The sequence below is a fragment of the Miscanthus floridulus genome, chromosome 5, assembly GCF_019320115.1.
Source record: "Miscanthus floridulus cultivar M001 chromosome 5, ASM1932011v1, whole genome shotgun sequence".
Classification (NCBI taxonomy): domain Eukaryota; kingdom Viridiplantae; phylum Streptophyta; class Magnoliopsida; order Poales; family Poaceae; genus Miscanthus; species Miscanthus floridulus.
The window spans coordinates 118,647,023-118,660,717 of record NC_089584.1 but is presented as its reverse complement, the minus strand read 5'-3'; the positions used below and the strand labels follow the sequence as shown (position 1 = coordinate 118,660,717).

Here is a 13,695-nt window from a genome sequence, read left to right as displayed (position 1 = left end):
AGTACAGGAATTTAACCACTTCGGTGATTGTTTTTGTACTTACGTTCTTATAATTTGGTCAGTTCTGTTACAAACAAGATTTAGGCCCTGTTTAGTTCTTTAGGCGCTCCTAAAGTTCCTGTCACATCGAATGTTTGGACACATGCGTGGAGTATTAAATATAGACTAATTACAAAATTAATTGCACAACTTGCGACTAATTTACGAGACGAATCTTTTAAGCTTAATTAGTCTATGATTTGACAACGTGGTGCTACAGTAAACATGTGCTAATGACAGATTAATTGGGCTTAAAAAAATTATCTCGCAAATTAGCCTTCATCTATGTAATTGGTTTTGTAATTAATCTATATTTAATGCTCCTTATTAGTATCTAAACATTCGATGTGACATGAATTTTAGGAGCGACTAAAGAACAAAACACCCACTTAGTAACATTCGTACTATCTCTCTCACTTATAAGGCCGTCCCCTTCATCTATAAAAGGGGATGTGCCCTCTCCCAACAAGGGGATCGATCAGTTCATTCACGCGCCACAACAGAACCACTAGGTTCAAACCTCAAGCACACGCTCAAATACTAAGCACATAGCGGAGCTCCCGTCACTCTCGGCCCTTCAGACCAGAGTCCGACAGGACCTCTTTTACCCTCCATCTTTCTCTCTTCCGTTTGTAACCCCACAGCAAACTTCGAGCACCTAGGTTCAGGAATAAAGTCACCGACCGACTCAAACTGGACGTAGGGCACGTTGCCTAAACCAGTATAAACCTTGTGTCATTGAGTGCTAGGCCACCTTCGATCACAACGTACGGTAAAACTACAAATATTTATGTGTTGGTCACTTTCTGTACCGACAACTTGTTTAGTCTATGGCACGACACTTTACATGTTAAATTTTCTATACCAAAATAACTATATGTGTTATAGTATTTCTATATAAAAAGGAAAGTTTATAGACAAACTACAAGTATTTATATGTCAAAATGTTTCGGTTAAAATATATGAACTTGTCTAAAGTAACAACTTATAAAATTTAATGGCATACGATTTTAATATTTGTCACTATGGTATTCATGTATACTTGGTATACATAGTGACATATAGTATTTATGTTTATTTTGAATTTAATAGTGGTAAAAGCGGGTAATTTGAACATATATTAGTATACTTAATATTATTTGCTTTTTTTCATATATAGTAGCTTACATAGATAATCTAGATGTAAATTTGATGAATATTTTATTTTACTTTTTGTAGCAACAAATGTGGGTAATTTAGATATAAATTAAAGGAGATACTTTATATTATCTTTCATAATGACAAGTGTGGGTAATTTAAAAACAAAATTTGAATGATAATCATATTTTGATCTTGAAAAAGTTGTACAAAATAGATGTTGACCCTTAATTTCTCTTACAATATGTTATCATTTGCTAAAAGTTCAATATTATCTTAGACTCTAGGCACTTTGAATATAAATCTATTGATGCAAGTTTTATGTTTTAGAATTTTATATAATTTGAATAATTGTTGGTGGAAATTTGTAAAAGTAATTTTTTCCCAGTACGGAATATGCTAATCATTGTGAGTGAGGCAGAGAGAGTATAACCAAACAAATAAAAAAATAGTTGCAAAAACAATTTCAAGTTAAAAAACTCGGATCCAAATGTTAGTATGTAACGACGCTATTTACTTGGGCCACATTGCTAATTTAATTACATTGGACCTGCCAATATCAAGATATCTGATCACACCAAAGAAAAAAAAATAAAGAAAGACCATACAAAAATCAATAGCTATCCAGATTTCCAGAGATGTAATGCTTCAAAAATGATTTACATGACAGATCAGTTTCCCTGATGACTTTACCACAATTTGCACAGTAAACCAAATCCAAATTAACATACAAAGAGAATTAATGCACATGTCAATGGAAGAATCAGAAGAAGAAAAAAAGAAGAAAACATCCACAGAATCTGAAAAAAGAAATCATGATGCAATGTTCCCTCCATGTTAATGATACGGCGGACTGCACAGCGGACAGTCATGGATTAGCTCATGAGCTCTTTCTCTGCGCGCACCGGTGGCGGCGGCCCGTGGTCAGAAGCATCAGCGCCGGCTGACATCTTGAGGTTCTGCTGCTCGTAGACCTGGCGCAGCCTCTCGATCTCCTTCTTTAACGCCTCTTGATGAGCTGAAGAAAGGTATGTATATACTCAGTGATGTTCGTTGAAGCATGATGAATAAATCCATATCCCCTATCCTTCTCAGTGGTACTGTGGTAGGAATCATTAGCCCACGAAGAATTTATATATGAACGACTCGTAGTGCCGCTAAATTATGATCGTCTGCCCTAAGTAAAGCATGATACGCACTTACCATCCTTGAAAATCTTGTCCTGAGCAAGAGCTGCGATCCGCTGCTTGAGGTGGCTGTTGCCGACGGTCAGTATGGTCCGCTGTTGATCCAGAAATGCCACGCGAGGAGACAGCACGGACACCTCGTTCTGCAGAGCAAGCAAGCAAACAAACGATCGATTTACAACTTCTAGCAGATCAGAGCAAGCAAGCAACTTCGACGAAATTCAGACACGAAACTGTTGTCGATCGAAATTAAAGGACCATCAGCTCCTTTCTGCTTTCCAAAAATGAAAACTACTTGCTTGTTCACGGATTGGTCCAAATTTTCCCCTTGGCTTCAGGTTCAGCACATGTGCAGCCTAAGCCTAAGCTGAATCCAGTCTTCTGGTCTTCTCTCTTCTGGAACAAGCTCAGCGTACGGCCACGGCAAGTTAACAGAGAACCGGACAACTGCGGAACCTTTAATCTGTACCTAGCTAGCGCCATGTGCAGCAATGAATAAAGAACACTACTGCTTCGAGACCCCATTGCTATTAACTATTTTATATGTATTCATCCAAGCATAAAGGCCATGCGAATTGCTAAATGCCACTAGTGACACTAATTAACCAACCAACCAACCGGATCTTGCGCAAGGAGGCAAGGCTCGTGTTCTACCAGCTTGTTGCATGCGAATTGATCGATCGATGGATCGGTCGAGCAGCCACAGGCCACGCAGGGACCACCACCAGGCCATGCAGTGATGCAGATTGCAGAGGCATGTGCACTTGGATCATGGCACTACGTGGGGTTGGTACCGCGCTCCAGGTCGGGTAAAGACATCGGCGTGCATGCACGGGACACGGGAGGACGATAGAGCTAGCGCCTATTGCTTTGCTTCCATGATCCATCCCGGCTGGTTACTGCACGCACATGCACATGGGTGCATCACTTGCGACGCTGTTGCTATTGCTATCCAGCCTGTGCTGCCGCTGCTGCCGATCTATCTATCTATGAATCTATCTACCTAGCTGTTGGCTATGCTATGCATGTGCTGAGATGACAAGTTAATCGCCGCCTCCCTCTGGTGCATCAAGTGAGCATGCATGTCCTAGAAGTAGGTCTCTGGGTTTGAGAATCGGTGTTGCTTGGTGATTGGTGCACAACTTTTTTTCTGTGCAGTTTTTCTCCTTTCTTTCTTGACTTTAGCCTGGCGGGTCAGCCGGCTTGTTCTCTTTTTTTAGTCGAAATAGTGTTTTTACATCATGAACAGTATTTTTTAGTATAAACAGTAAATAATCCAGTTTAGCCGAACACTCTAAATATAGAATGGCTGGATCTATCAGAATTTCTTGGTGTGCAGAGACCAAAAAAACATCTCATCTCGAACTAAACCTTCCATCATCTAATGAGAGAGTTTCAGACCACTTTGTTCCACAGCATGAATGCAGCAAATGCATCATGCCTGCCTTTGTCGATCGGGTACGTTGACGGAGCTGTGGCAAATTGTGTTTACACAATTGCACATGTAATCCCTTGCGCAATTTTGAAATTGGGGGGCATATGCAGTTCTGTCCACGCATGCCTATATCGATCGAGTACATTTGACGGATCGGAGGTGCCAAATTCTTGTGCATTATGCATGCAAGTGTTTACGCTGAAGCTAGAATTCTTGTGCATTATGTATGCTAGCATTGGTTTATTTACGCTGAGTAAGAATTGTAGAGGTTTCATACAATTGATATAGTAATTCTGTATACCTGCAGTGCCGTGACGCTGCGCTCGAGCTCGGAGATGTACTGCAACTTCCTCACCCGCGACCTCTGAGCTGACTGCCGATTGGCAAGGATCCTAGCAGAGAATTTCCGCGCAAGCAAAGCCGGTTTCAGTCTACAGATCAAGATGGATTGCTCGCAGAACGGCATTATTTGCCTGCCCACAAGGCGCATACATGCAATGCATGCATGGTGAGCTCGATCGGTCGGGCTCACTCACCTCTTCACCCTCTTGGGGTCCTGGATCAGCTCCGTGGAGGCGGCGGCAGCTTGCCCCGTCGTCGCCGGCGCCTGTGCGTCGCCCGCGGCTTCGTTCTGCTCGCCGTCGCAGGCATTGCCGTTGCCGGTGGTGGTGCCTCCCGCCGGGGCACCGCCGACACGCTTATCGCCGTCGCTGTCGCTGCTGCCGCCGTTCTCGGACCCCGGCGCGGACGACCCGCCGCCGCCGGCGGCCTCGTCGGGGAACATGGACATGAGCTGGTCGTCGTCGAGCCTGTCGAACTCGCCGGCCGCGGGCGCCACCTCGACGAAGGCGACCGAGTCGCTCAGCGACCTCCGGTGCGCGCCCCGCCGCGACGCCGCGAACTCGGCGAAGTCATCGGCCCACGCCGCCGCCGCGCCGTGCTGGCCCCCCTCCGGCCAGTGGTGCACCGCGGTCGGGATCCTGGGCGGCAGCTGCGCCATGCACCCGTCGGCCCTTCGCGCGCGCGAACAATGTGCACGGCGGCTCTCGATCGTATCGTAGCCCGCGCCGGCCAGCAGTGCGTGCTCGCTCGCTAGCTCGATCTTGCGATGGGCGCCGGCGCCTGGAGCTTAGTTTTATAGCTAGTGGTGCAGTAGCTGCTACGAGGCACGGCACCACCGTCCTGGCCCCCGGGTAGCTTGTGCCGGGGCGTGGGCGAGGGGACGGAGACGGATGTGAATTGGAATTGGAGGGTCACATGGGACGAGACTTTTGGAACATGAGGACAGCCTGCGCCAGCTATAGCTCCTTCCCTGCTCCTGGAGCGAGCGAGCGAGAGCGAGGGCGATCCAGTGGAGTGGAGTGCGCTACGCCTACGCGTAGCTAGCGCGGGAAGTTGGTGGTGGTGTCGGCGGCTCGTCCGTTTCAAGTGGCAGCGAAAGCTGAAAAGGGGCAGGCGAGGCCTCGAGGCGCCGATCGAGCCGAGGCAGGCAGTTATGTAGGTGGGCAGGGAATCGCCCCCGTCCACGTGCCGCTGTCCACCCGGCGGCCGCCGCGCCCGGACCCGTGCGCTGCGCCCGGCGGCCGCCCGCGGATCCACCGCTCGCGTCTTGCTGCTTGGGCGAGCGTGGCGAGACTGCGGGCGCTAGAAATGGATCAGCTACCGGTCGTTGTCGCCCAAAAATGGCCGCATATTCACTGTCACCAACGACCGCGCGCGGTGCGTAGCACGGGTGGGGGATCGTGTCGTGTGATGCCGCCGGTACTTGAAACCCATAGCGATTATTTAAGCGTCTCGAAACGATTAGGCAATTAGCAGGGGAGAGCGATTACATGTCGTTGTTGTTGATCACATGCCGGGACACGCGCTTCGTTTTCATGCAGGGCGTGTCACGAGGATGCGCCCTGGACCACGTACCATGGCCGATCGAGTGATGACCGGCTTGATTTGTTTGGTGGTGAGTGGTGAGCGGTGTGAGCAGGTGATTCTTCATGCGGGAGGTGAATTGGGGCGGCGGCCGGCGGAGATGGACGGAGCTGCGTGGTGAGTGCCTGCCGGTAGAATAAGCAAACGATTCGGGTCCTCGTCGTGGCCTCGCCTGGAGGTTGGAGGCGCGCGCGCCCATGGCTCACTTGCATCCCTGATCCCTCTCGTCAGATGGAGTTTGCGCTGCGGTTGCGGCGCACTTTACCGTGTCAGAGATCTACGGAATAAACAACGTACGGACCCTTTCGTGGAAGCTTTTGCGCCCAGAAACCACTGCAAGCTCGATCGTATCGTTCCGTCAGACAGCAGCATGTTCGCAAATCCCCTAGGGATCAGAGATCTAACCGTATCCGTCTTGCTCCTCGCCGGCTCGCCGCTCGGGCTCTGTACTGTATATATGCGCTTTTTAATCTACCCACGCCATTCTTAGCTTCTTGATTAATCAAACTGCGTCAGAGACGTGGAGATACCATTTCCCCGCGTTTCTGAAAGCCTACGCACGGATGTTGTGCTACTGCTACGTACTACTTCGTCCCATAAAAAAGTCGTTACAAGACCAGCGCTGGTCCAACTTTGTTAAGTTTAACTAAATTTATAGAAAATATTAACAATATTTATATCTTCAAATAAATTTATTATAAAAATATATTCAACGATCTATGTCAAATATATCCACCAACATCGTAATTATGTATCATAAATGTTAATATTTTTAATATATATTTAGTCAGAGTTAAATTTTAATAACTTCTTTATTATGAAAAAGATATTTTTTTTATATAAATGTGAATATTTTTAATATATTGATTAAGAGTCGCTATGGGAAAGGAGAATGGCACTTTTTACGAGAAGGAGGGAGTACTCCGTAAGTTAATTCTGTCTGATTTGTCGAGCTACTTGCATAAGATACAGTACGCCAAAGTCGTGGAGCTGAGCAGGGCCATTAGTACTCTAGTTTTAGCTTTGGCGCATGGCTTGCGCAGATAGAATAGAAATGAGGAAAGGTAAAGGAATGATGGGTGAACATGGTTATATGTATTCCCACCAATCCAAGTTAGTTCACTTTAGTTTTACTTACGGTATATTAAGATTTTCTAATTTCTAATTAAACATATAGAAAACTGCACCATAACTAGATGCTTTTGTAATTAAACATCAAGTTAGTTCATTAAATTCTTTATGAAGTAAGTCTTGATGACGCATTTTTTAAAACCTGTGGATGTTAATATACTTTTTAAAAAACTAAGCCAAAAATTAGATATTTTTGAATTAAAACAAAAGTAAAGTGAACTATATTTCATATGGAGGAAGTACTGTTGATACTCTTTCCGCCACTTCAGAGTTTAGAGTATGGTCAAAATGAAAAATTTGGAGAACTAAAAACATATTTTGAATGTCAAGTTTTAAGTTGAAAGTCCCTTTTTTATGTATTTGTGAATTTGTTGCCATGAGAATGGTAAGGATATTATATTTCTAGTTTAAATTTGTGTTTGTGCTGTTATTAATCAACCTTACCATTAACGAAGTCATTACAAGCCCTTGATATTGACACAAACGTATACTAGTGTTTATTATGCCATTATGCCAATATGCCGATGCCTGTATAAGGCCTTTTTGAATCAATCGAACTAACAACTGGTTGACTAATTTTTAGTCCCTAAGCATCTAAACAGACGAACTAATTGTTAGTTCACTAGTCATGAATTAGTTGTTAGTTCACTAGTCCAGTTAATAGGACTAGTTGTTAGTTCTAGTCCATCCAAACAGGCCCTAAAATGACCATGAGTACAAATGATCTTGATTCATTAACTACTAGATTCATATTACGATGATAATAATGGTTCCTATTAGTATTTATTTTAGTGAGCTTCTTCTTTATGAGTTATGAAATTAATAGGCCGCCACATAACTGCTTTGATGATGTGGCAACGTTTCTAAAAACAGAGAGAAGAAGTGAGTTTCATGGGACTCTCTTGGCATGATTACCAACTTTCTATGAGTAATGAAATTAAATGTCTATGAAACAATACAATGAAACTCTCCATTGAGAGTAGATGTTTCATCCGTATTTTATTTTATTTTATTTCATTTTATATGACATGACTGTCTTGAAAACAACGCGACGAAACTCCCTAGTGAGATTGGCCTTATGGACAGATATAGCAAGGACGTGAGTGAAGCATCAATACCTTGTGGCATCGAGGACAGGCTGATAGCCTAGTGGTGGAGCGGTGGTTTCCATTTCACCCACCAGCGTTCTATTCCGGTTGGAATTAGCCGGTGTCTCACCGGAGCATGCCCCCAAGATTTATCTCCTCGCGTGGTGTAATGGGTTAGAATGACATGCTCGTCGTATACGAAGCCCTGTGTGACTCTGTCGAGACGTGATCTTCAAGCCACGTGTAGTTGATCTCACTAGAGATGTGATCTTCAAGCCACGTATAGTCGTAGGTCTTGATATGTGTGTAGGGGTGTGAGTGTGTGTTCTCTCAGATCCTACAACTGTAACTAGTTAGGAATTATAAAAAAAAATCCCTTCATCCCATAAAAAGAATTGTTATGTGATTCGTGTTGGCCAAACATTCTTAAATTTGATTAAATTTGTAGAAAATATTAACAACATTTGTATATCTTTAAATAAATTTATTATGAAAATATTAAATGATCTAAGATATTCATTATGTATAAAAAAAATATCAATATTTTATTATATATTTGATCAAAGGTAGAATGGTGATCTTTTTGAAAAGCGAGAATGATATTATTTTAGATGAGGGTAGCTTGCAGCATCTCAAGTTAAGTAAAGATGCAGTAAGTTAGTTCAAACAGATGTAGTAAATTTGGCTTGCACTGCAGTGACTACACCCACCTACTCCGGTAGACGCGTACTCCAGATTGCGTGTGTAGTCAACTACTCAACTTCTCTTATGTCCCTTCGTGTTCCTATGTTTGTGCTACAGGTAAACTTTTTCATTAGAAGTACGGACCCGTTACACCTCATAGACTCACTAACAGCTAGGCACTATCCATACTTGGCAAAGTTAGAATGTTGATCTTTTTGAAAAGTGGGAATGCTATTTTTTTGGACAAGAGTGGCTTGCAACATCTCAAGCCGAGTAAAGATGCAGTAAGTTAGTTTAAAAAAGATGTAGAAAATTTGGCTTGCACCACAGTGACTACACCCACCTACTCCGGTAGACGCGTACTTCAGATTGTGTGTGTAGTCAACTACTCAACTTCTCTTCTGTTCCTTCACGTTCCTGTGTTCGTGCTATAGGGAAACTTGTTATTAGAGGCACGTACCCGTTACATCTCATAGACTCACTGACATCTGGGCACTATCCATACTTGGCAAAGTTAGATTGTTGATCTTTTTGAAAAGCGAGAATGATATTTTTTGGACAAGAGTAGTTTGCAGCATCTCAAGTTGAGTAAAGATGCAGTAAGTTAGTTTTTAAAAAGATGTAGTAAATTTGGCTTACAGCGCAGTGACTGTACCCACCTACTCCGGTAGACGTGTATTGCATATTGCGTTTGTAGTCAACTACTCAACTTCTCTTCTGTACTTTCGTGTTTCTGTGTTCGTGCTACATGAAAACTTTTTCATTAGAGGTACGGACCCGTTACACCTTGTAGACTCACTGACAGCTGGGCACTATCCCTACTTGGCAAAGTTAGAATGTTGATCTTTTTGAAAAGCGAGAATGATATTTTTTGACGAGAGTAGCTTGCAACATCTCTCAAGCCGAGTAAAGATGCAAGAAGTTAGTTTAAAAAAGTTGCAGTAAATTTGGCTTGCACCACAACGACTACACCCACCTACTCCGGTTGATGCGTACTCTAGATTATGTGTGTAGTCAACTACTCAATTTCTCTTCTGTTGAAAGCCCTAGTTTGGTTTTGGATAATTGATGAAACCTAGGACTAACCTTTGATCTAAGTGTGTGAATTAGAAAAGATGGTCCAATCCAAGTGATAGAGCAAGATGAGGTCTATGGAGATGAATATGGACATGGGTTGATGATGATCAAGCTCAACTTGAAAAATAAGAAAGAGAAAAATAAAAACCAAAAAGATCAAGATAAAGGTATAAGATAGGTTTTTGTTTTGCACTCAAGACACCATAGATGATGTGAGTGACTTAGGATCGATAGTCGTACTATAAAGAGGGAAAATCTTTGGCTAAACGGTCTATCGAGTGCCACTAGGTGATTGAATTCCATTCATATGCATTAAGACCTAGTGTGCTGACAATTAACCCTTGAAAATGCGTGTGAAAAATGCTAACACACATGCACAAGTGGTGAGACACTTTGGTGTTGGCACATAGAAACAAGGGTGTTGAGAAACGTGTTGAAAGTGCTGGTCTCGGAGAGACCGGACACGTCCAGTATTTGACCCTGACGTGAGAAGCTGTCACAGAGTTGACCGGACGCTCTGTGCAACATGTGACCTGACGCTGAGCGTCGCGTTCGGTTAGAGGAGGCGAAGAATGCTGTTGTGAGGACCTGACGCGGGGGCGCGTCCGGTCAGCGATACCGAACAAGTCCGGTCACTCTAGGGTGGCTCTAGGAGCTCTCTGGAGTTGACCTGACGCTACCCAGAGAGCGTCCGATCATTTCCTAGCGTCGCGTCCGATCATGTCTGACAGTGTGTGCAGAAAGAGCCATTAGGCACCAACGGCTATACTGATTTACATGGTACACGTAGCTGCTCGGCTTTGACCAGACGCAGCGACCAGACACGTCCGGTCGCCACACCAGACACGTTTGGTCAGTTCGCAGCAAGCTGAGTGAAGGGGTATAACGGCTAGTTGAGTTGTTAGGTCTCAATAAAAGTGTGGTGGCCAGATCTTGATCACTCTCTTGGCTCTCTAACTTATTGATACATCTTGTGAGCATACTCCCATGCCTCCCACTCATCTAGCTTGTGATTTGATCATCCAAAGTGACATTGGGAGTGATCCAAGTGCATTTGCATTATGTTTGAGCATCTAGTGGCACTTGGGGATCGTTGTGGCTATGGATTTCTTGTTACTCTTGGTGGTTGCTGCCACCTAGATGGTTTGGAGCAGCGAAGGAGCTTCAGCACGTGTTAGTGATTGTTTGTGGCCGGCTCCGGTGATTGTGAGGGGTCTTGCACCTTCCCCGACGAAGCACCGCAAGGTAGCTGTAGTAAATTGCTCGTGTCATTGAGTTACCTCACTTATGGGTAGGTTCTTGCGGTGTCTAATTATGTGGATGAGGTTCATGCAACATCTCTTAGCCGCTAAACCTCCAAGTGTTGGTTGACACAACGGGGACTAGCATGCCAACAAGCACGTGAACCTCGGGAGAAAAATTAATTGTCTCTTGCCCTTTGGTATTCTCCCGGTGATTGAATTGGTATTCATCTTGTAATTGGTTCACTCCTCTACGCGGTGGTATAATCACCCTACTCACTTATTTACATTTCCACAAACTAGTTGTAGCAAGCTCTTTAGTGTAGCTAGAATTGAGAGCTTATTTTATAGTTTAAGTTCATCTAGTGGAGCTCTTTAGTATAGCAAGTGTGAGAGCTCTTAGAGAGTAGTGACTTAGTCAATTGTGTGCCTAGTGATTATAATAACTAGAATTGTTGGATAGGTGGCTTGCAGCGCTTATAGAGCTAGAGCAAATTTGCATTTCGCTATTTGTCATACTAATCAAATTGCTCTAGTTGGTTTGTAGATTTTTAAATAGGCTATTCACCCTCCTCTAGTCATATTAGGACCTTTCAAGTGGTATCGGAGCTGTGGTCACCATTTGTTTCAAGGCTTAACAACCTTTGGTACAAAATATGACTCAAATTGTGTTCAACCATGTTGAGGGTAAACCACCGTTCTTTGATGGCACATCTTTTGATTATTTGAAGAGAAAGATAAAGATGTACCTTGGTTCAATCAATGACAAGGTGTGGGATGTGGTAGAGAATGAGTTTGTGATCATTGATCCTACAAATCTCATCAAGAATGACAAGATCAACAAGCAATGCAACACTATGGCACTCAACCCAATATACAATGACATTGATTCAAAGGTGTTTGAGCAAATTAAAGATCTTGAGAAGGCAAGTGAAGTTTGGGTGAGGCTAGAAGAAACATATGAGGGCACTTCAATGGTAAAAAGTGCTAAGCTCTACATGCTCAAAGAAAAGCTATCAAACTTCAAGATGAAGGATGATGAGTCCATTCCGGAGATGTTCTATAGGCTACAAGTCATCATCAATGATCTCAAGAGTTTGGGTGAGAAGGTGAAGTATGTGGACTTCTCTCACAAGTTCTTGATGTGTTTGCTAAAGAGATTCAAGAGAACTATCATCTTTAGAGTTGGATTGAAGGATGTCACTCCAAATGAGGTGCTTGGTGATGTGATGATCGAGGACCAATACAATAGCGATGGTGAAGAGATTGTGAAGGAGGAAGACAAGAAGAAGAAGAGTGTGGCATTCAAGGTCGGCACTTCATCCTCCAAGAACAAGAGGAAGGGCAAGGCTAAGAAGAAAGAATTAAGTGATGAAGAATGCTCTCATAATGATAGTGATGATGAAGCACTAGCTCTCTTTGTGCGCAAGTTTGGCAAAATGATGAAGAAGAAAGGCTATGATGCAAGAAAGAGAAGAGATCACTTCAAAAACAAGGAGTATGTGAGGTTGTGCTACAAGTGCAAGAGCCCCGATCATGTTGTAGCAGATTGTCCCTACAATGTGACAATGAGGATAATGAGAAGAAGAAGAATAAGAAAGAGAAGAAGGAGAAGAAAGAGAAGAAGATGACCTTCAAGAAGAAGAAGAAGAAGAAGGGTGGATCCTATGCTATCACATGGGATATTGATGCCTTCACTGATGATGATTCAAGTGATGATGACAAGGCATCCAAGAAGAAGGCTCTAGCAAGCATTGCTATCAACAACAATCCTTCACTATTTGACACTCCATCATGCTTCATGGTCAAGGGCTCCAAGGTAAAATATGATGAGAGTGAAAATGATGACAGTAAAAGTGAAAATGATAGTGATGATGATGAATTCTCAAATGAACAACTAATGAACATGCTAGAACAAGCCGACTCAATAATTAATAAGAAAAGCAAGAAGTGCAAAGAATTGCAAAAGAAGCTTAGTGTGCTCTTGAGCAATCCTTTGATGAGCTCAATGCTACTCATGAGAGGCTAGTGGAAGGCCATGAGAAGCTTGGCAAAGCTCACACCAAGCTTGAAAAGGCTCACTCCTTGCTTCTTGAACAAGATAAGGAAAGGGTCATAGTATCATGTGATGTGGGAATAACAAGTGACATTATTGAAGAATCATTTAATGGACCTATTGTTGTTGCTCCCACTAACCCTTCTTGTAGCTCATCATCCACCACCGCTACCACTCCTACCTCTACTATTAGTGATGGTTTCACTTGTGATGTCTCACTAATGGTTGAGAATAAGACTCTCAAGAGAGAGGTGGATGAGCTCACTCACGCCCTAGGCAAGGCCTATGGCGGTGAGGCCCGCTTGCTAAAGTACTTGGGTAGCCAAAGATTCTCTCTTAACAAAGAGAGATTGGGATATACCCTCAGGAAAGGCAAGACGGCCTTTGCTACTCCCAAAGCTAGCTTTGTGAAGAGCAATGGTTGGTTTTGCAAAAGATGCAAGCAAGTAGGCCATTTAGAGTAATCTTACATAAAGAACAAGAATAAGAACAATGCTAATGTATCCTCAATTTGTTTTGATTCTTGTTACCAAGAGTGTAAATGGTGTGAAGGCTAAGTTTATTGGTACACCTATTGTGGGCTCAAAAAAGAAAGCTATTTAGGTACCAAAGACCTTAGTAACTAACCTTCAAGGACCCAAGAAAGTTTATGTACCTAAAAAGAATTGATTTTCTTTTGTAGGTAAACTATAAA

General features: G+C 43.3%; 2 protein-coding genes across 2 annotated transcripts; one reads left to right on the top strand and one right to left on the bottom strand.

Moving 5' to 3' along the window:
- Positions 1–1,785: 1,785 nt before the first annotated feature.
- LOC136453262 (basic leucine zipper 6-like) lies at positions 1,786–5,252 on the bottom strand. Its single transcript, XM_066453841.1, has 4 exons — positions 4,335–5,252; positions 4,100–4,190; positions 2,380–2,506; positions 1,786–2,194 (listed from the first exon to the last, which is right to left on the bottom strand). Exons 1-4 carry the CDS (start codon positions 4,796–4,798, stop codon positions 2,052–2,054), a joined length of 825 nt encoding a protein of 274 aa, XP_066309938.1. The 5' UTR covers positions 4,799–5,252; the 3' UTR covers positions 1,786–2,051.
- Positions 5,253–11,601: 6,349 nt separating this feature from the next.
- On the top strand, positions 11,602–12,974 carry LOC136455219 (uncharacterized). The gene is made up of 2 exons (XM_066455343.1): positions 11,602–12,379; positions 12,547–12,974. Exons 1-2 carry the CDS (start codon positions 11,602–11,604, stop codon positions 12,972–12,974), a joined length of 1,206 nt encoding a protein of 401 aa, XP_066311440.1.
- Positions 12,975–13,695: the final 721 nt, after the last annotated feature.